The 21,406-nt window shown below is 38.0% G+C and overlaps 2 protein-coding genes across 2 annotated transcripts in view; one reads left to right on the top strand and one right to left on the bottom strand.

Annotated features, from left to right (window-relative positions):
- The window catches only part of LOC148870841 (uncharacterized), a 126,784-nt gene extending 112,899 nt beyond the window's left edge, over positions 1-13,885 (top strand). Inside the window, exons 19-22 of the mRNA XM_088969997.1 lie at positions 8,059-9,112; positions 10,176-10,852; positions 10,944-11,142; positions 12,860-13,885. Of these exons, the coding sequence (XP_088826123.1) occupies positions 8,059-9,112; positions 10,176-10,852; positions 10,944-11,142; positions 12,860-13,566 (2,637 nt within the window). The 3' untranslated portion in view covers positions 13,567-13,885. The remainder of the gene's footprint in view (positions 1-8,058; positions 9,113-10,175; positions 10,853-10,943; positions 11,143-12,859) is intronic.
- Positions 13,886-18,059: 4,174 nt separating this feature from the next.
- Positions 18,060-21,092, bottom strand: LOC148870840 (isocitrate dehydrogenase [NAD] catalytic subunit 5, mitochondrial-like). Its single transcript, XM_088972366.1, has 7 exons — positions 20,799-21,092; positions 19,833-20,153; positions 19,591-19,752; positions 19,422-19,496; positions 19,070-19,179; positions 18,902-18,974; positions 18,060-18,650 (listed from the first exon to the last, which is right to left on the bottom strand). Exons 1-7 carry the CDS (start codon positions 21,006-21,008, stop codon positions 18,459-18,461), a joined length of 1,143 nt encoding a protein of 380 aa, XP_088828492.1. The 5' UTR covers positions 21,009-21,092; the 3' UTR covers positions 18,060-18,458.
- Positions 21,093-21,406: the final 314 nt, after the last annotated feature.

Genomic DNA, 21,406 nt, shown 5'->3' with positions numbered 1-21,406 from the left:
TCTTTTGTATGTTTGGGTTTCTTGCAATGTTCACGTGCCAGATCCCGTTTGTCTTCCTTCTTCATGTCTCTTTCTGTATCACCCCTAGACTTAGGTTTAACTGCTGCCAGGGCTGGGGGAAAGGGCTGATGTTGCATCATAACCTTCCTCCTGGTCTCTTCACTATGCACCAGGGAGTATGCTTGAGAAAGGGTCACACTGTCTCTTGTCAGTATCTGCTGTCTCACAATGTCATAATCTGAATTCAGGCCAGCCAGAAATTCAAACACCCTGTTGGTCTCGACTTGCTTTCTATGTGTCTGTGCATCTTTTGGACTTTCCCACTCAAGAGTCTCCAGATGGTCAATTTCATGCCACTGTGATTTCAGTGTAGAGAAATACACGGAAACTGGTTTCTCTCCTTGTTTAAGGTTATTCACTTCACACTTTAGTTCATAGGCCCTAGCAACATTAAGGGGTTGGGAGTAGGTCTCCTTCACGACATCCCATATCTCCTTGGCTGTCTTTGCCCACGAGTAATTTCGGCTGATATGTGACTGCATCGAGTTGCACAGCCATGTCATAACCAAGTAGTTCTCCTGAACCCACTTGGTATACATTGGGTCCTCATCGGAAGGCTCTTTCACATCTCCCAATAGATAGCTAAGTTTTCCCCTTCCCCCAATAGCCATCATGGTTGATTGGGCCCATTCCAAGTAATTGGATCCATCAAATTTCACAGTTGTAATCTGAAATGTAGTCTTAGACATACCATCAGAACTGTCGTTCCCAAACTCACCTTCTCCCTGATTTTTGAACTCCATTCTTGGTCAAGAATCAGTAGTTAAGAACTATTAGGGTTTCCACACTAGAAAACAGCACTGAAGCAATTGATCACAATCAGAAAACTGTATGAAATCAGTTCAGATCTGATCTGAAACCAATCGACAATCAGAATATATGCAGTCTGATAACAGTTCTCACTCTCAAAATAGGCTCGGAAGCCAAAACCAGGTCTGAAACTCACTTAGAAAGCACTCTGTAGAGCTGAAGCAGAATTAGGGTTAGGAAGACCCTTGTGAGAACATAAACAGTGCTCAGCCGCACTTTCCAAGAGAATTCACAGTCAAGTCTAGCCGTAGGGTTAATGACAAACCCTAAAAAAAGTTGATCACCTCTGAGAGAAAATAGGAGGGTTCGGCCGCTCCTCCTAGATAGGTCCAACCTATCTTGACTGACAGCAATCTCTAGGGAAAAATAAAGACTTACCCAGAGAATTCTGATCGCTACCTTCAATTGTGGCCTGAACCCTAACCTCCTCTGGTTCTTCCTGATTACCAAAACACCCTGCAAGCCACGACAAGTCTTCGAACAGCTGCTAAACTTTTCTGGTAACCTCCAAGAATCAGCCAACGAACAGTCCTTTGTAAGCTTCCACCCCTAGATAGTTCTCATGTGGTCGACTGGACTAGATTCACATGAGAAACCTTAGATAGGCTCTGATACCAAGTAGTCGATCAAGACTACAATCAGTCTTGAATCCCAACTGATTTCGGATTGAGAAAAATAGAAGGAAGAGGAAGAAGAAAGGAGAAGAAGTAGAAGTGCACAAGGGTTTTGAAAGGAGGGACAGATTGAATGAGTCTGCCGCCGCCACTCTCTTAATATTTATAGGTTATGTTCACTAAATGTAGGAAAGGACAGAATTGCCCTTAATACATACATGGCAAATAAAACAAATAAAAGACTGAAATAAATAACAAACTGAACTAACAAGCTGTCTAAGATAACTACCAACTAACACTGACATGACTAACAAAGGTTACACATGCTGTCATACGAACACAGTGTTCTCTACACAAGGCTAGTGGTGAAAGCCCCTACCACTTATTAATCACTTGCCCATTTGGTTCTGTTATTTGGGAGTGGTTTATGGCTTTATTGGTTATAGGTGGACCCCTCCAAGTATTACAAGGGTTGTTTGCTGCTTCTTTCTTTAGGTGGCCGAAAAAGAGGGGGAATATCTTGTGGAGATGTTTGAGAGCTGCCATATGTTGGACCCTATGGGAGGAAAGAAATTAAGGATTTTCTCTAAGAAGGAAGGAAGAAAGAAGATATTGTTGAAGTTATAACAGTTAGGGTGGTACAGTGGGTAAAATCATTGGAGTTGTTTGCTGATGTCTCCACAGGTATGTTGCTTAGTAGCTGGAAGGAGGTGGCAAATTCTGAATCATCTCTTTCAGCTGTGTGCCCTCAGTGGTCACCACCAGTTCCTGGTTTTATAAAATTAAACTTTTATGGTAGTAGTGAGGGAAATCCAAGACCTTCAGGCTGAGTTTGGAAAGAGTACAAATGCAAATATGTACAGCGTAAATACATAGAAAATATAACGTTTTGCACTCTACATATTTGTATTTGTACTCCTTCAAAACTCGGCCTCAGGAGTTGGAGGTGTATTCAGAGATGAAAATGGGAAGGTGGTTGCTCTGTACTCAGGCCCCATTGGGGTTGGTGACTCTCTTTGAGCTGAGATGTATGCTGTTTGGGAAGGGTTAAGGAAGGCAAAGGAGCTGAATATTCAAAAGCTAGTTGTTGAAGGAGACTTAAAATTGGTTGTAAACTGGTTAAGGAAGGGCAGTGGATTCTGGAAATTTTCCAATGAAAGGAGGGACGTTAAGTGGTTAATGGTTATCCAGGGGGTTGGAATTTCAGTTTCATTGGGTGAAGAGAACTGCAAATGCATTTGCAGATACATTGGCAAAGCAGGGGGTGGGAAGGGAGCAAATGCTTTGGGCTATTTTGTAATTTCCTTCTTGTTCTCTTGGGGAGAGTTAAGTCACTTTATCTCTTCCCGGAGTGCTGTATGTAATCCTATTTTTATTAATAATATGAGTTTCTGTTATTGATAAAAAAAAGACTTCTATAAGATTCCATGGGAGTGAACCCCCAGATCAGCCTCCCAATCCAACTCTCTAGCACCAAACTTTGATTTAATTACCCTCCTTGACAAACTGGTGGGCTCCTCACAGAATCTCCATCACCACTTCCCAAGCAAGGCAACATTGAATTTCTTTAAGATTTCAAAAATCAACCCCTCTTCCCACAAAATCTCTCTCCCTCCCTCCCTCCACAAGGCCAATTTTCTGTTCACTTTCAGTAATGGAATTTCCAAATGCTGCTAGATCTGCAATTATCTCCCAACAGAAAGCCCAAATATTTTGTGGGAAGTCCCATGCCAAACCTCACTTTATCCCCAACTTTGCTAAGTTTTCAACCTGCCCTACAGCCTAGAATGTATTTCAAAGCCTCACTGTTCTCCATTGTGAGATCACAAGTGTCAACTGCAAAATGCAAGAACCCGATATCTCCAACTTAAATTCCCCCATTAAAACTTTTCAGCACACCAACCAACATAACCTTCTCTGTCATCTTAAAAAATGCCTCAGTGTTACGATCTGACACAAGTTTAGCCTTGCCTATGCTTGGCAGGCTTACATTAAGGGACATCACCGTCATTTTCGCCCGTAAGATTTTTGGGAGAATTGATGTTATCTTCAAGCAGACCACCAAAAGCTTAACGTACTCTTTGAGGAGGGGTGGTCGACCTCCTTGGGTGCCTAACCTTGGCACTCCTAGACCAACTTCCCTTGCAGGGCGGCCTTGGTTAATGGATAGCATGGCTACCAGGGTTCCTCATGGGCGCACACATGCTCATGGGGACAGTGCACCGGCATTGCGCTACCGACACTCAAGGGAGGCTTGGCATGCGGGCCTGGCTCAAGCATGACCCTTCACTATGCCAGCACCTTGCCCAAGCTGAATGAGCTATCCCGTTGCCCCTAGCGCACGGGTGTGTTCCGGCCCAAGCGATTGCCTATCAACATGGCACACAGGTGCCCACATCATCGGCATACAGGAGACCCTTCACATCGGTGCCAAGTCACCTCTTCTGCACATAGTCGCCTCACTTCATGGCCTTCCCCCTTTAGCACGTAAGCGGCGCCTCCCATGGACCGGCTAGAGCCAGCCGAGTGCCCCGACCATGCGACTTGAGGTCATGATCCAGTGCTACTGACCTTGGTGATGCCATCTCATCGGGCAACTCCTAGCCTTGCAGCACACAAAGGCTTGTCTTGGCCTACCTTGGCCTGGACGTCGAACGGGTTTCTTCCGCTGTAGAACTACCTCTGTGACATCAGGCTCTCAGCAAACCATAAAAAAAGGTGATAAAGGAACTCCAAATCCACATTAAAAGGCACCCCTTTCTTGCTTCTCACCCTTGAGTCAATCAATTCATTAGCAATTTTCCTACCTTCAACAAAGCCCCTTGATTTTGAGAGAGAGTACTCCCCAAAACTTTCTTCATTCTTCTTGCAATTAGATTTATAGGTCTAAAATCTCTCAGATTTACCGCCCCACCTTTCTGAGGGATGAGAGTGATAAATGTTGAGTTCAAGCTCCTACTTGAGCTTGATCTCTCATGGAATTCTCAAACACTCTCACTAAATCTTTCTTCAGAAAATGCCAATTAGTTAAAAAAATAAAAACAAATGTGAAACAACTAGGGCCTAGAGCTTTATCAACTTCTGTCTCGCAGATTGCTTAATAGATCTCTTCCTCAAAGAATTCTTTTTCAAGCTCCATTTGGTTATCACTATCAGATAAGCCATTAAACTGAATATCATCCAACTTTGGCCTGTGGACCTATTTTTCCTTAAACAGATTTTCATAAAAGTTAATTATAGTCTTTTTAATTCTGTTCTCCTCGACCACTTGACCATTCACCTCTACTTTTGAAATTGTGCTATCCCTTCTAGCATTTGTTACTTTATGGGAGAAAAAAAACTGTTTTAATCTCTGGCCTTCAACGACAATGCCTTTGACCTCTGCCTCCATTTATTTCCTTCTGATAAGCCAATTTATCATATTGCTGCCTTTCTGTCACTTTTTTCTTTCTTTCATCTTCATTCAGCATCCTTTTCTCCTCTGTCTAGCCCTTGAATTATGTTTAAAATCTATCTCATCCTTTTTTTGTTTTCAGCTTCTTTAAACACCACCTTATTCCACCTTCTAATCTTCTCCTTAGAACCTTTTAATTTCCAGCTTGTCACATAACTTGCTGAGCCCTCAACCTCCATCGAATCCCACCAATTCTCCAACATGTTTATAAATCCATCCATCCCAAACCACATGTGCTCAAACCTGAGAGGGGGAGGTTTTGTCTCTCATTTATGACAACTCAACTTAACTGTAACATGGCCCAACAATGGGTGAGGGAGAGCCTCTGTCTATCCTCTCAGTCACTTGACAACAGAAACCTGTAAAACCTCACCAATGTCGGGGTTCCTGGTTATTAGTCCATGTTAACTCTCAGATATATAGTTTACTAGTGAAATTTAAAATATTGCCAATGTATCAGAGATATTTGGAAAAAAATGATTCTTAGAATACTTTGCATCACTTCTTGCCCATATTGCGAAGCATGGTATTAAGTACTTATTATGTTGTAATCCTATTAGATTGGAATGAGACTGTGTTTAGCATGTTACCATATGAAATCCATTGTTATTCAGTAAAAGTGTTGCTATGTTTCAATTTATATGATTTCTTGTTTGTATACAAGACTAAAGATTGATTTAGAAATTATGTTTTCTTCTTTTTCAAATTTCATCACCTAGGCGACTAGGTTCTCTGCTCTCTCCTAGAATCACATGTACACCTTAATTACTATATATCCTTTGATAAAGAAAAAAAAACTGTTTATTACATTTGATAACACTACCTTTGCTTGTTGACAATTCTTGATTGCTACGATCTGAAAATTGAACTTAACTGTCTTGATCAGCTCAATGTCTGTGAAGCTCATGGATTTAGAGAAACAACAGTAAAATTATTAATTTGAGCCTCTGATTACAAAACTATGGAAACAAGACTGGATATCTAAGATATGGAATCTTGGGGAATGTTAGTTCATGGGGTTAAGGTGTTCCATGACTGAGATGTTGAACAAGACCTGGTTTGATTAATTTAGAGAAAAACAGATATCATTTGATTATATGTGGGCCTCAATGCCAACCACCATGTTGACTTGACCAACTCCTGAGGATTAAACCTGTTCACAGGCCGGGCCGGGTCAGGTTTGGGCTGGGCTTTGCCTCTTTATAAACAAAAGATGACAAGGTCCGAGCCCGAGCCCAACCCTATATAAAGCCCAAAGCCCAGCCTGAGCAGAAAATTTTATAATATATTAATTATATATTATACATGCTTTTTTTGCTACTAATAGTATTATATAATATATTATATATTATATATTATTAGTATAAAAATATATTTTTTATTATATATATATATAGTATTATCGAGTTGGGCTTGGGCTCAGGCCGGGCTTATTTGGGAAAGGCCAAGCGTGGCCCGAAAAATAGTTGGGCCTGGTGTTTGGAGACCGAGCCCCAGCTGCGGGGTTAAAAATTTGTCCTAGCCCGGTATAGAACATGCTGGGCCAGGCCAACCCACTAGAGTGTTTTTTATATTCTTTTTGTAATGAGCAGAGGTGGGTCTTTGTGGATGTGGGGGAAGAAAAGAAAAGGATTTTTGGTTTTGGTGAGGGATGAAACATAGGTATTGGGGTTTTGTGGGGTTAAGATATGGGAGATGGAAGGTTGTGCATATATAAGAATAGTATTCTTTTCTACAGTTCTACTTTTTCTAGAGTTGTTTTATATAGAAACAAGCTGATTTATGGGCTTGCCAAAGACAACTCACTTCTAATAGGCACTTTCAGATGAAGTTCTATCATTTTTTGAGGGTGTCTTGCCCTCTTTATAGCAGTACAATATCCTTTACTATTTATAAGGCACTTTCAGATGAGTGAACCTGGTCTCTATTTGGACACTGTTCAATGAGCTTTAAATTCATGCTCATCTTCTTGTGAGCTGGATGAGTAATTAAAGCTAGCATGACTGGATTATAGTCCTACCCTGAGTACTTGTGTCTCCATAGACTTTTGATTCTTTTAAAATCTTGTGGTAGACCTTCATCATCATCACCTTATCACTTAAATAATTTCTTACTACTTGAACCCACATCCTTTTTGGCCTGCTCCTAGCCCTTCTAGCCCCTTCAACTTGCAACAGATTGCTTATTCTTACAAGTGCTGTAGGTGGTCTTTCTACGCATGTGGCCATCTTAGTCTACTTTCTCTCATTTTATACCTATTGTAGCTACTACTAGGTTCCTTTGAATGACTTCATTTCTGACCCTATCCTTTCTAGTTTTTCCATTCATCCATTTCAGAATATGCATTTCTACCATACTGATTTTTAGGGCATGTTTCTTGAATGTGCAACACTGCTCCATACTAGTCTTTCAACTGTTTTATAGAATCTTCCCTTGTGGTAGACCTTAGATTCTATATTTTTTCCCTTCCAATGAAGGATGTTCTATCTACATTACTGTCTTTTTGTGGTGGTAACCTTTGAACAGGATATTCAATCCAAAGTAGTGCTTTAGCAGTCACCTGAGCGTCATCTTAGGACTCTAGGGACTTGATTAGATGGTGGTTTTTTGATAAGTCCTATAATTTATTGAATATGTGTAGACATGTACGACTTGTCATTGCCTTGTTGTGTAGGCATTGCTTAGGCATCCAAATACTCATTTCCTTCATAACCATGGTCTGCCGCTTGCACTGGACAGACTAAAAAGTTACATGGATCTGTCGTCTTAAGCTTTTGCAGAAGAAGGGAAAATGTGCAGAACCTGAAAAGCTAAGTACCAATTTTATTGTCTGCAGGGTTATCCTGTGAGCTGGACTTTTGAGATATCCCTATTAATAGCCTCAATCATACACAACTTCTAACTATACTTCATTCAAGAGATATCTGATGTATTAGCCTCTCTGCTATATGTTCTCTCGTTTGATTTTATGAATTTGTGATTTAGGCATTGTGAAAGAAATCTTAATCTGGTCAATCTTGGCTGAGTACTACTGTATTTGTATCTTTATTTCATGTGGAATCTCTCTTCTGTGTGTGCATATTGCATATCCATTTTACTTTTAGTCTTTGCATTATTCAGTGTTGGACAGCAGCTTCTTTGCTAAGGCACAAAATCGACCATAAGGATTCACTTGAACGTGCAAAACAGCTAATGAATTTTTACTGCAAGGAGGAAGAAGCAGAACATGTCTACCCTAAATTGCGTGTACTGGGAAAAATATATTCTAGCCGAGAGGATAATGTGAAGAAATCTAATTCTACAAAAGATAATATACCAAGAACTAAGGATGTTGGAGAAAGCGTTTTGCCTGTAAGGGCTTCACAATCCATAGCATCTGATCAGCAAGAGTTGGAAGAAGGAGAGATCAGAGAGAGCTCTCATAGTAGTGACTTTAATCAACAAGTCTCTACCAAAAAAGGATATGCATCTGACTCTGAAAAAGCCAATGAATCACTCAGTAACAACTTCTCAAATGATACTATAAAAGTTGAGAAAATTTTTGCAAAGAGAATAAAGATGCTCCTTCGAAAGCAACAGGAGGAAGTTCAAAAGTTCAATAAAATTAAGGAGAAGCAAAAAGAAGATCTGGAAAAGGAATACAAGTTGGAAGCTGCTCTTATACGAACTATAAATACTAATATAGTAGCTAGATTAGATAAGTTGAATATTCTGGATGTTGACTTTTCAAGAAAAATGAAAGAATTCATTCGTCTTATGGAGGTAAATCAGAAAAAACTTGAGAATTTGCAGCTGGCAGCAAGGAATGAGGAGAAGCAGATGAAGGCTCATTGGTTGGAAGAAGCTAGGTCTGGGAGACCAATAGAGGCAGTTGCTAAGCTTCCTTTTCCAGATACGGGGTTCAGCTTCATACAAATGGAAACCAGTGGGCCGGATGTACTGGTTATGTCAGATGGAGTAATTCCATCAGAAAGTACGGAAATTGTTCAAAATCAAGTTGATAGGGGCAGCATCCCCATGGAAACATCAATTCCTGAAGTGCAGTCAAGTGGGTTGGATGTACCATTAGTGCCAGGTGGAGTGGTACTGCCGGAAGTTCTGGAAACTGTTGCATTTGAAGAGGATACAGCCAGAGTCACCTCTGAAGCATCAACTCCTGCAATGCTATTTCTTGGTAAAAGTTGTTTAAATATTTCTGGATATTATGTAAGATTAACAAGTGAACCCATATGGTTGGGATAATGCATGGAATATGATGATGATAATGTAAGATTAACAAGTATATTTTTAACCAAGGTTTAAAATGTCGATATCGGTGTTAATGTTGGCCGTCCAAATATAAGAAACACGTCAGAAATGTCAGAGATGTCATAGGGAAATATTGTAAAAATTATAAACATGGTGGAAACATTGTAAAATATGCAAAATATAGAATGATATTGCATGAAATGATAAAAGAAGCATAAGCACATGTGTTTAAATTATTATCTTGTTCCAAATCATTAAACAAAGCTAAGAAACTAAGGTTATAGACAAAAGAATACATTCGGAGATTCATGATAGAATGAGTTACAGCAAAATTTAAACTCAAAAAATATAAACAGTTGGTAATAGATCAGCCAAATAGTATATTACACAACAAAAACTAATATTTAACTTCAAATGAATATTGAGCTAGTAGTGTTCACTAAGGAATATTGTCACCAACTTATGCTATAATATTGTCACTAAGTTAGGCGGGCAATAACATTGTTACTCCACATATCAACAATATTGTCACCAACTTATGCTATAATACTTTCTCTTGTACTCTACAATAGTGCTGGTAGTGTTCACTAAGGAATGTGTTGATTCCAGTAAAATTTCTTGTTGCTACCCATGGAAGTGGAAATGGAAATATGTTGTGGAAACTATCTCTTATACTCCACATAGTGCTTGTAGTGTTCATTGTGAATATGTCGATTCTGGTAAAATTTTGTGTCACTACCCATGGAAATGGAAATATGTTGTAAAAATATTAGGGAAACAAGGGACATTTTAAACCATGTTTACGAACAAATCATGTCTTCCGGACATTTTACCTAGTCCAATAGATTTCTGTTTCCATCTCATGTAAGAATGATTTTCCGTATATACTGACTGTGCTATTGGTAAAAAATGGCTTGTATGCATTATCTATTTGGAACAATTCTCTCCCATTACATTACTTCTATGAAAGAGGATTGGTGAAATTGCAGTCTTACTTGGTTCAGTGCATTGTCAGGTACTCTCTGTTGAGCATCCTGAACCACCCATTTCAACTGGGTTGCAAATTGATGGCCCATCAAATTCTGCTGTGTGGAGGAGTCCTCAACAAGTTGAAGTTCCACTAAACACTGAAGATGCTGTACCACCTGAACAATCTAATCATGATAACTTGGCTGTAGCACCTGCTGTGCAATTGCAGCTGCCTCAATCTACGGATCCAGCCTCTGAACACAATCAACCCAATGTAGCTGCAGTTACAGGAAAACAACATAGCCAAAGTAATGAAAGGGGTACTTCTTCTGAACCGGATCAATCACAAATCAAGAACCCAGCTGAGCCACCTAACCATTCTGTTCCACAACCCTCACGGTCATTACCACAACCCCCTACAGAAACACCTTTGGGTAGAAGTGGTTCACACGTGTCTGATCCCAGATGCATGGGCATTTGTCCTGAATCCAATAGCTGTTCACAAATTCTACCTTCAGGTGGGAGTGGAATACATGTTTCAGATACCAGAAGCACTACCACTGCTCCCGAATCCAGTAGTCGCCCTCCACAAACTACTCTGATTTCACGGATGCCTCAGAACTGGTCCCCACTTCAAGATGAACTGGAAAGACTATGCAAAGAGGAGGAGCAAACCATTAAGAAACATGAAGATGTGGTTTGTGCCTGAACTCTCTAGTGTTGTTCCAAGGAGTTTTACCAATTGTCATATTTTTCTTATTCAAAATAACTTCTGATTGTTTGATTAGAAATTGTGGCTTCAATTTCAACGTGACAAGGAGATAGAAGAGATAAATAAGAAGTATGCAACCAAACTTCATGAGGTTGAGACAGCAATGGTGCGGAAAAAGAAAGAACTTGAAGTAAATTATAATAAAGTTTATATGAACCTAGTATTGGCTGAGACTTTCAGAACCCAATACGGTGGAAGACAGGGAGCACAGCAAGGTATATAGCTCATTTAGGATCCTTTCATGAACCAACTTGTTTATTCTTTAAATGTCTAATGGTTTGCTTTTGAACTTCTAGACAACCGTGTTGAAGAGTCCATGGTTTGGGAGTTGATCCTTGGAATTCATACTTGAAATGTTGGTTGTGTGGTTCTATTTTCCTAAGCGATGCTTGTATGATAAAAAACGATTTCTTCTTTCCTGGAAATATCAGCAATTTCCTGTGACAATAGATCATTTGGATTAGGGAAATAAGGCATTCTATGCAATATGAAGAAAACTAATGAAGAAAAAATGATGATAACTTGGGGAAGTTGTGACCTTAGTGCCACATGACACACTGGACAATTTAAAAAGCAGATAGAAGCACCTAAAAAAATCTCGTAAATGATATCTACTCAGGTTTTGAACAGAACAGAATGGAAAAACAGGATTCATGTAGCTGACCCCATATAGTTGGGATAAGATTTATGGGGGAAACTTGGATATGATCTAGTTGGATTTTGGATTTTGTTAACTATTCTAGTTAAACAAATGGATATGATCTCTTTATATAAAACTTCAATATGGGGGAAACAGAATGGCATGAATAATTGGATTTTGTTAATTATTCTAGTTAAACAAATGGATATGATCTCTTTATATAAAACTAAGGTTGCAAAAATGATTGCAAGTTTGCAACAGCTGTTCATGTGTTGACGGATAAGGAAACATTGACATCAAGAAGGTTTAATGGTAACAAAATTTCAGGTGTCTAGATCTGTTATTCTATTTGGAAGAATTTGCCCATTTCTGTTCTAGTAAACTAGAGAAGTGGACAGATGGAGATCTACATCAGAGCTATGATATCCAGATACCTGTATTTGTCTAGAACATCAGTGTTGGATATGATACCATATACTACATGGATACTTGTAGATGTACTCATATCATCAACTCTTTTAAAATATGTAAACCTGTATGCTTAACAGATTTTACTATAAAAATCTACATATATTAGAAATTTAATTAAATCTGGAAAGACACAAGTCTTGTGAAACGACATTTTGCTTCTTTTTTTTTTCACTAAAAAACGACATTAGCTTCAAAAGCTAAATATAAACATGTGATATAAGCATATTACATGGGACACCCATGCCCTTATCTGTGTCACCGATTTTAGAAAATGGAGATTTTTATCCTTGTTATCCCTATCCATGTCTGTGTCCATATTTGTAACTGGTTCTTTTCTCCTTTTTACCTGAACCATTTTTTTCTTCTCCAGCTGCATTCCCTGATGACTACTTTTTCTTAGTAGGAAGATGTTTTAAATTCTGGGCCTACTGTTCTAACCAGCTGGCTCGATTAACATGAGAAAGATGCAGCCTTGAATCCACAGAAATCTACCACCTCAGGATTAATCCTGGGGCCTCTCAACTCACAAAAAAGGACCATGTTATAACTACTAGGGCCAGGAGATGCACATAATTAGAACTGACATGTTGATTTTCATTACACTACTAGAAAAAAATTAGATTTACTTTGATCCTAACAACCCAAATTAGCAATTAATTGAGTATGGAAATGCAGAATGATCTAAGCTCAACATGTAAGTATGGAAATGCATTTTAATACATCAAGGTGGTTACTCTTAGCATTTAAGTTAGCACAACTTTCTTGCATTGATCTTTTATTTCTTATGCAATGGAGCTTCTGACCTTTATTTTTGTTTTCAGGTGTGTCCTCTAGCTTCATTCAACAGTTACTTTTCCTTTCAGGGCAGCAACAAGTGCCAAGACCTCCCATTACAGCAGGCTCGTCTGCAGCCGCACCAGGGCATGTTGTCCACCATTCTTCAGCACTTTTCTCAAGCAACCCTGCCAGATCACACTTCAGCTCCATTGTCCCTACCACAGGAAATCTCCAAGCTGGCACAGAACAAAGAGCCCCAGCCCCACATCTCCAATCCTGTAGACCATCTGTATCTGTGTCAATACCCAACTCTCCTGTTCCTCGTCCAATGCCTAGTCATCAGTTCCTTGCTACTCCTGCTGCTACACCTTCGTTGGCAGCCAATCTTACATCTGGTGTTTGTGCAATGCCCAGTCAGCAGCAGTCCCTTGGTAATCCTTCGGCCACTTCTTCCATTCAGCATCCATTTCCCCAATTGCCTATCAATGCAGTGGGGCATTTTAGCAGAAGTCACCAACCTGATGCTGCAGGTGGCTCTCCATTGTTAGTTGACACTTCCATGCCTTCTCGTGATCATCTCATGGATATTGACAACCACCAGATTGCAAATCCATTGCAACTGTTACAAACTTGCCAAGAAACCTTGAGCACAAGGGGCACCTCTGAACTTGCAACTGGAGGTACGGTACAGGGAGCTGGAACCGGAAATTGTATGATGGCTGATGTTGTTTATTTGTCTGATGATGATTGATTATCTATGGAAGACAAGTGCTATTTTGGGATGGGAGGGAAAGGGTCCTTGTATAATATTGTAACATATTGCACATAGTCCCATTATTGTATGACATCTTTCTGAGCCTTACTATCAAAGAGTGCTGATAACCGGGAATTGTGTAATGAAGACTACAACTCACAGGAATGAGCTGCTAACATTTTCAATTTTTGCTGGTGGATGGAACTGATCATTTTTGTCCATAACATGTCATTGTATTTAACTTCAAACCCCGCATAGTTCTAGCATATTGCTTATAAATCCATATTCCTTGTGTTCTTTCTGTTTTTCCCCTTCATTTCTCTTTAGTGGAATCCTATTCTGTTTTTGTCCTGGTCGATGCTATATTTCTTTTGATAATTATCCCTATACCAATTTTTGGATACGAGCCTTAAAAATATGGAGAATAATGCATGATGTGCAGGTGCAGCCTCAATGTATTTTTGTACATGAGCATGCATAGGATCAGACTGAATCTGGGGTATTTTGTTTCATTATGTAATTTGGTATTTTGGGCTGGATTTTCGCTTCATTGTTCAGTTGGCTTGGTGTTTCAATCTGAGTTGGGTTGCGATACAGGTTGGGCGTTTGGGCTCTGTTGCAATCTTTTCTCTTATTTTTATATATTTTAATAACATTTTTATTTTATAGTACAAAAAAAATGCATAGGATCTAAAGGATGATTTCCAATTATTGAAAAGATGCTTCATGCTGATTTGGCATGCTTTCAGACATCCAATTTTGATGAATTTTTGAATCTAATAATCGCTTGTAAGTTTGAGCGTATGAAAGTTATTGGAGAAATTCCTTTTTCTGGGCTCAAAACTCATTCTAAGAGTTGAATCTTTTGTATTTAAAAAATTTAGCAAAGAATCATTTTGCCTAGGAATTCATTAATCAAATAGTGATTCTTTGTAGCAGGATTGTAACCAAATAGCCTGTCTCAGTATTAGGTTGTGCCTGCTATAAAGTACTATAGGATTAGCTTCAGGTTTTTGTGTAACTCATTTCCACAGCTGGCTGAGGCGATTTCATTTAAGGCAATGCTTGTTTTGAAGGAAAAGGTAGGGAAAGGAAGGGAAGGACAGGGAAACCTATACAAGGTTTGTAAAGGTTTTTCTATCTTTCCCTACCTTTTCCTTCAAACCAAATACAGCCTAAAGGAACTTCGATGGCTTTGATTTGAAATCCCATCTAAAAAGAATATCTTTTGAAACTTACTGCAAGGGTTAGTTTCTGTTTAACAAATCCTTCAGATTGCCAAAAGGATCATTTTCTTATCATGGGATTAATTGTTTTGGAAAAGCACGGATGGGCCTAAAGTAGATTTTTTATTTTCACTGCAAATCTATAAATATTCAAAAGGTCAAAAGATCATACTCTATGCACCTATACTCACCCGTGAATTGGGATCATTCCAAATTGACACCTACCCCAAATGTACTTTGTGCCTATAAATTTTGACCCTGGGCTGAACGTCATTCTCCTAATTGTTTTTGTTAGCCAGTGTTTGACAAAGTCAAGTTTTGAGTAATTTAGTTTGACTAGTAAATGTATTGACAATTTCAAATAATAATAATAATAATAATAATAATAATATCATTATTTAGAACTGACGTAAGACAAGTGATCAAGTATTTCAGTGGATTTGTGACCTTTCGACCTAAAGACCTAACTTAAAATCATTATACTTGTAATTCATATTAAATTATTAATGGCTTCGATGTTTAGTTGAATCAGTCACTCAGACTAATTGACATGTCACCTAGACATTTTCAAGTTTTCTCAACCCAAATCACTTTTTATAAAAGGTGAAAACTGTTTGCTTGGTCAACAAGATAGCTTGATTGGTTGAATTATTGACTTCCTATTCACAAACAAACTGCTTGCAAAAAAAAAAAAAAAGAAGAAAAGAAACAAAAATAAAACTGTGACATGGTCAACAATATGAGAACTTGGCTATTTGAACCATTGAATTGTTTGACTTGGTGGGGTCATGGGATCTATTCCATTTCCATTATTACTAACAAATTCTTATTTAACACACTTTTTTAATATGATGAATATTTCATATTAGAGAATTGCCATATTTTTTTTACAAACTCTCTATTTTTATAGTTTTTTATTTTTTTATTTTTACTTTTTTAATTATGACATCATGGGTCGACCTATTTGACCTTGACAACTAAACCACTAACCCACCATCTAGGTGTATAAAGGTTGATTTTTTGGTCGATTTTAAAGTTTGTATTATATTTTCATCGTCAATAAAATATTTTTCACTTATTTTTTATTAATATGATAAATATAAATATTAGGGACGTGCCCAAATGTTTTCTATAAAACTTGAGTATTAATTTTTCTATGGACTTTTTTAATTTCTATTGTTCAATTATGGTGTCATGGCTTGACCCATTTGACTTAAGCGGCTGACCCACTAACCTACCATCCAAACAGGAAAATGATTTTCCTTTCAGGGTTGATTTTAAATTTTTTATTCCATTTCATCATCAATAAAAATATTTTTTTATCTACCATACATACTTTTATTTAGTATGTTGATTATATAACATTAGAGATATGTCAAAATTTTCTCCACAATTTTTTTATCTAATTTTTAAAATTTTATTATTTGATTATCGCATCATGAGTTGCTCCATTTGACTTTGATGGTTGAATTATTTACCCATCATCCTAATGAATTAAAAACAGCTTCATTTTTAGTCATTAAGTCTTTATACTAATAAGATTATTGTGTATAGATTTAATTAGTAGAATTTTCCTTGTAAAAAGGATTTAATTAATAGAATTAAATAGAGAGAAACAAAAGATATCTTAACCATCAGATTTAATGAGAGAGAAAGAAATTAATGCATTAAATATAAGACTTAGTGAGAAAGAACTAATGAAGTAAAAAGTAGTCATTTGAATTATGTTTTACGTCCTCACAAAAGAGAGGGGCCAAATTAAAAATGCAGGAATATTTTACTTGAGAAAAAAGTTAAAAAATATATTTTTCTCAAAGAAAAAGAGAGAGATACATTTGAGCAGTAGCTTTTTGGTTATATGTAATTTATTACTTTGTTTTGCTTGGTCTGGTTTTCCTTTCATCTGCTGTCTTTCTCTAATGAAATTGATGATTACACAGAACAAGGATTAAAAATTTCTTTTGTTTTTATTTTTGGTGGGGACTGAAAAAAGTGAAAAATGATTCAAGTGGCAGGTGTTGAAAACTGAAAGTGTATAATTTTCTTGAGAGTCTAAGAGTTATAGCATTTACATGCAGGTGGGTAGCCTGTCTAGGATTTTATATTCTTTATCTTTTATTAATACTGGTGGGGTAGGGTTCGAGTTATGTTTTACTGAATAAAAGATAAGATGAGGGATAGTTTTAGGCGCCATCTGATAACAGTTGAGTTCAAATATTTTATTATTATTTTTATTTTTATTATTATTTTTTTATTATTGTTGTTGTTATTGTTGTTTAGTTAATTTTTTCAGAAAAAGACAAATTGATAAATCATTCAGTTCAGTCATTTCAGCAGTTATCAAACACTATTTACTCTAATCCATTTTAGTAGAGACCTGGGACTGAGAACTCCGGATCTCCTGCCCATGAGAACTCTGTCCACGCCTACCCACAATATACTACCCCCGTGAATTGGAAACATCTCCTCTTGCATAATACTATGCGATGAGATGTTCTCTATGTGTGGCTGCGATAAATGTGGGCAAAGTTCTCATGGGCAGGAGATCCGGACTCAGGACTGAGTCCCCTCAACCCTGGTAAAGGAAGGACATGTCTCTGCTACAACCAGTTAGAAACTTTACCAGAAAGTTAGCAAGCACCTTCATTTTAGTGAATTTTAATGAGGACATAACATCCAATATAATCAGACAACTACAAGGATGCATATGAAAGAATGATATATATATACTATCATCAATACCTGATATGGATAACTTGAAGCCCAATCAAGTTTGTGTTTTGAAAGGAAACAGGTTTGAAGACTTTGGGAAATACTGTTATAACTAAAGCCCAAAATAAGAGTCCAACTATGATGCATTTTGAACATTTACTACACGTTAAATCTCATATGGTCTATTTACTTTTTAGATGTATTAGTTTGTCAATGACTCAAGTTTTATTGCTTCATGGTGCAATTCATGTACCATAGATTTTGTCTAAAAAATAAAGAACATAATCCAAATAAAGCACATAAAGCCAATGCAACCATTTGATAAACTGCCAAAAACAATTATGTTCAAACATAAGAAAGCCAATACACATGAGAAAAAGAACCTTGAAAAGCAATGGAATACCAAAAGATGACTGTTCCTCTACTTCTCTTAACGATTGCAATCTGAAGTCACTATTTGCCTCACATTAGTTGCAGTCATTGACTCACTGTTTTAACAGAAATATTGTACTTTTTTTATTTAGAAAAGGGTAAGAAAAGTAAAGGAAAGAATTTTATGAAAATTATATTTTATGAAAAAAAAAAAGATTACAGTTTTAGATCAGGGTGCTATTTCTTTTCTTTTTGTTGGAGTAGTAACAAAAAATTTATTGAAAATGTTCAAAGAAGTAAAGATTACATGATAATCATGAGCCAGAGGCCACATTTATTTTTGCCTAGTTGCCGCTGGATATTTTCTAGTAGATGCCTTGTAAGCTAATAGCCAAAATCAGTAAGGCTGAGTAATTCAATGGCTAGAAGCAATCCATAATATAAATATTCTCTTCCTCTCTGTTGAAGCCATCTAGAACCAATCCATAAAACCTCTGCATGGAAGAACTTGTAGACATAGCTCCATGGGGTGGACAAAGTGTATACTGCCATAGAAAAACCAGCTTTCTGTAAATATTCTTAGAGACGATCACAAACTGCCTTTGTGAAATCCGAAGTTGTTGAAGTGCCACCAAGGTCCATAGTTCGGTGCTTCCCTTCTGCAATAGTATTGAGGATGGCATCTTGGATTTGATCCGCTTTATCATGGAGTTTCAGATGGCGCAGCATTGCAACAGAACTCAAAAGTAGAGCAGTTGGATTGGCAAGATTCTAGATTGGTTTGATTAATACCCAATTAGAAACAAAAATAAGAAAGCCAGTAATGAATGAGAACCATAGTGGAAATTTTAAGTTGTTCATAAATTGGACAAGGAATGGTGAAACAGGGTTCATGTAAACAACCCCATATAGTTGGGATAACCCTTGGATGATGATTATGACGATGATGATTGTGATGATAAATAGGACAACGAATTGATGGGAACAAGAGTGCAAAATATCATCTAGGTTTAACAGCTAACCTTTCCGGCAATATCAGGTGCTGATCCATGCACAGCTTCAGCCAAAGCAATACCTCCCTCACCAATATTGCAACTGCATATAAAGTTTATGGACGTAAGAGGATCTTTATGGATGGATAATATACTTAGTAATATTCTAACTGAAGATGATGATATAAAGGTAGAAACCTAGGTGTTAATCCCAATCCCCCAATCAAGCCTGCACAGAGGTCACTGATGATATCACCATAGAGGTTTGGCATCACCAATACATCAAAGAGTGCTGGATTCTTCACAAGCTGTTTAAAGCACCACAAGACAGTCAGAGTTTATACTTGGTTCTTTCAAATTTTCTTTTCATAAATAGCTTCTCTTGATTCCATATGCCTATGAAGGCTACTTTTGTATCTATGTTGGTACTGCAAGATGGGGTCTTGAAACCATGACATTAATGTGAGGGTATACCTCTATACACAGCTAGTGCTGCACTGTTTGACCCACAAAAACAGTTAATACATTCATGTGTGAACAGAAAACATACCATCATGCAACAATTATCAATGATAACTTCCTCATACTGTATATCAGGGTATTTCTCCGCAACTTCCCGGCAACACTGAAAGAAAAGAGCATTAGAAAAATATAAAACTTAAGATGAAACAGTCAAGTTGATGAGGTAATCTGGAGTTCGAATTTCTACAACAGCTGACCTTGAGAAAGAGACCATCAGTCTTCCTCATAATGTTGGCCTTGTGTATGGCAGATACCTTCTGTCGACCATGAGTCTTGGCATAGAGGAAAGCATACTCAGCCACCCTCAAACTTGCCTGGCGTGTGATGATCTTGAGACTTTCGACTACACCTCTAACTACCTAGCATCACAGGCACACGTCTAAATGTTTCTGATGGATACATGCCCATTCACATGTTAAAACCACTGAAGCAGACTTACTTGGTGTTCAAGACCACTGTACTCTCCTTCTGTATTTTCACGGATAGTGATGAGATTGACATCATCATATCGTGTTTTGTAGCCAGGAAGGCTGTTGCAAGGTCTAACATTGGCATACAAACCAAGTTCTTTCCTGAGAGTAAGGTTCAGTGACCGGTGACCCTTTCCAATGGGTGTGGCCATGGGACCTTTCAAGCCCACACCATTTCTACGGACTGATTCCAGACTTTCCCATGTTAGGAAACTCTGTGTTCTAGGGTCGATTTCAGTTCCTACATGGTGTTCTTCCCATTCAATTGGTACATCAGCTGCTCTGAAAACCTGCATTTGTTCAAATAATGCAAGACTCTGCTATATCTCTCAAAGATGCATTCAACATTTCAAATTTGTTCAAGGAAAGTATAGTTTTTTTCTTTTTTTTTTTTTTTTTTTTTGTATTAAAGGAAGTATCAGATTTAACTAATTGAAAAGCATCAATGGCTTGTCCATGAGGTAGACCATTATTAATTCAAATAAATGCTTGGGTAGTTTCAACTATCAGTCTATCACAGATAAGATGATTCACGAAAAGAAAAAGGAAAAAAAAACTCATTAGGTATCTTCTCCAAATCCAAATTCCGATCTACTATCCCTATCGCTTTTATTATTGAACTTTATGCGAATTCAATCAATTAAATAACAGGAAAACTCATCACGGGGAAATCAGGAGAACAATGAAAACAATAGATTTTTTTATCCCTTCTTTATTTTCTGTTTAACTTAAAATATTCAATTGATCGATCGAGTGAGAGAAAACTGAGCCCAGACAGAGAGAATGAAACCGATCAAATTGTAATTTCCATTAATGGTATGGTATTAAAAAGAAAAAAAAAAAAGGAGAAGCTTTACCAGGAATCCAATGCATCACAAATTGTAAACAGAAAGAAACTGAAATAAACAATCTGAATTATGATTTCGAGAGTTAACCTGTCTCACGGATTCAGCAATCTCCGGGCCAATTCCGTCACCCGGAAACAGAGTAGCTCGGATTGGATTAGAAGGAGAAGCAAAAGAAGAAAGGCTCCGATCGAGAGACGAGAAAACCTTACTGTTCGGATTGAGGTTCTTCCCCAACTTCGTCGACAACAGTTCCGTGGAACGGTGTCTGAGAGCGCGTCCGAGAATTTGGGAAGCCATGAATGAAGTGATGAGAGGGACGCTGCGTTTGGACTCTGGACATTGAAGGAGAACCTCAGAACCCAGAACAATTAAAAGTGCATGGCGGCACGTGCAAGAAAACAGTCTCTCTTAAGGGTTTGCGGTTTGCCACTTGCCAGCCGGCCCAGAAGTCTTATGAACCGGACCGGATCCAAATCTCCCTCCTTTTTCACCCGATTTTCCGGTTTCTTCCCCGATCCAATAAGCCTTGAACCATTCTTGTGCGGCTGGCTCAATTTGTGTTTCAGGCATCTCCTTGGGTGATGTTAGAGGTGTAAACTGGGCCGTGTTGGGCCGTGCCGTCCTCTCCAATGAAAAATTTGGGGGTCAGCCCAGCACGGCCCATGGCCTGGGCCCGTGTCGTGGGTCGGGCTGGC

Source organism: Nelumbo lutea, chromosome 2, assembly GCF_056320005.1.
Source record: "Nelumbo lutea isolate HS-2025 chromosome 2, American lotus-T2T, whole genome shotgun sequence".
In the NCBI taxonomy this organism is placed as follows: domain Eukaryota; kingdom Viridiplantae; phylum Streptophyta; class Magnoliopsida; order Proteales; family Nelumbonaceae; genus Nelumbo; species Nelumbo lutea.
The sequence above is the reverse complement of the archived record's forward strand: the minus strand, read 5'-3'. Positions and strand labels throughout refer to the sequence as shown.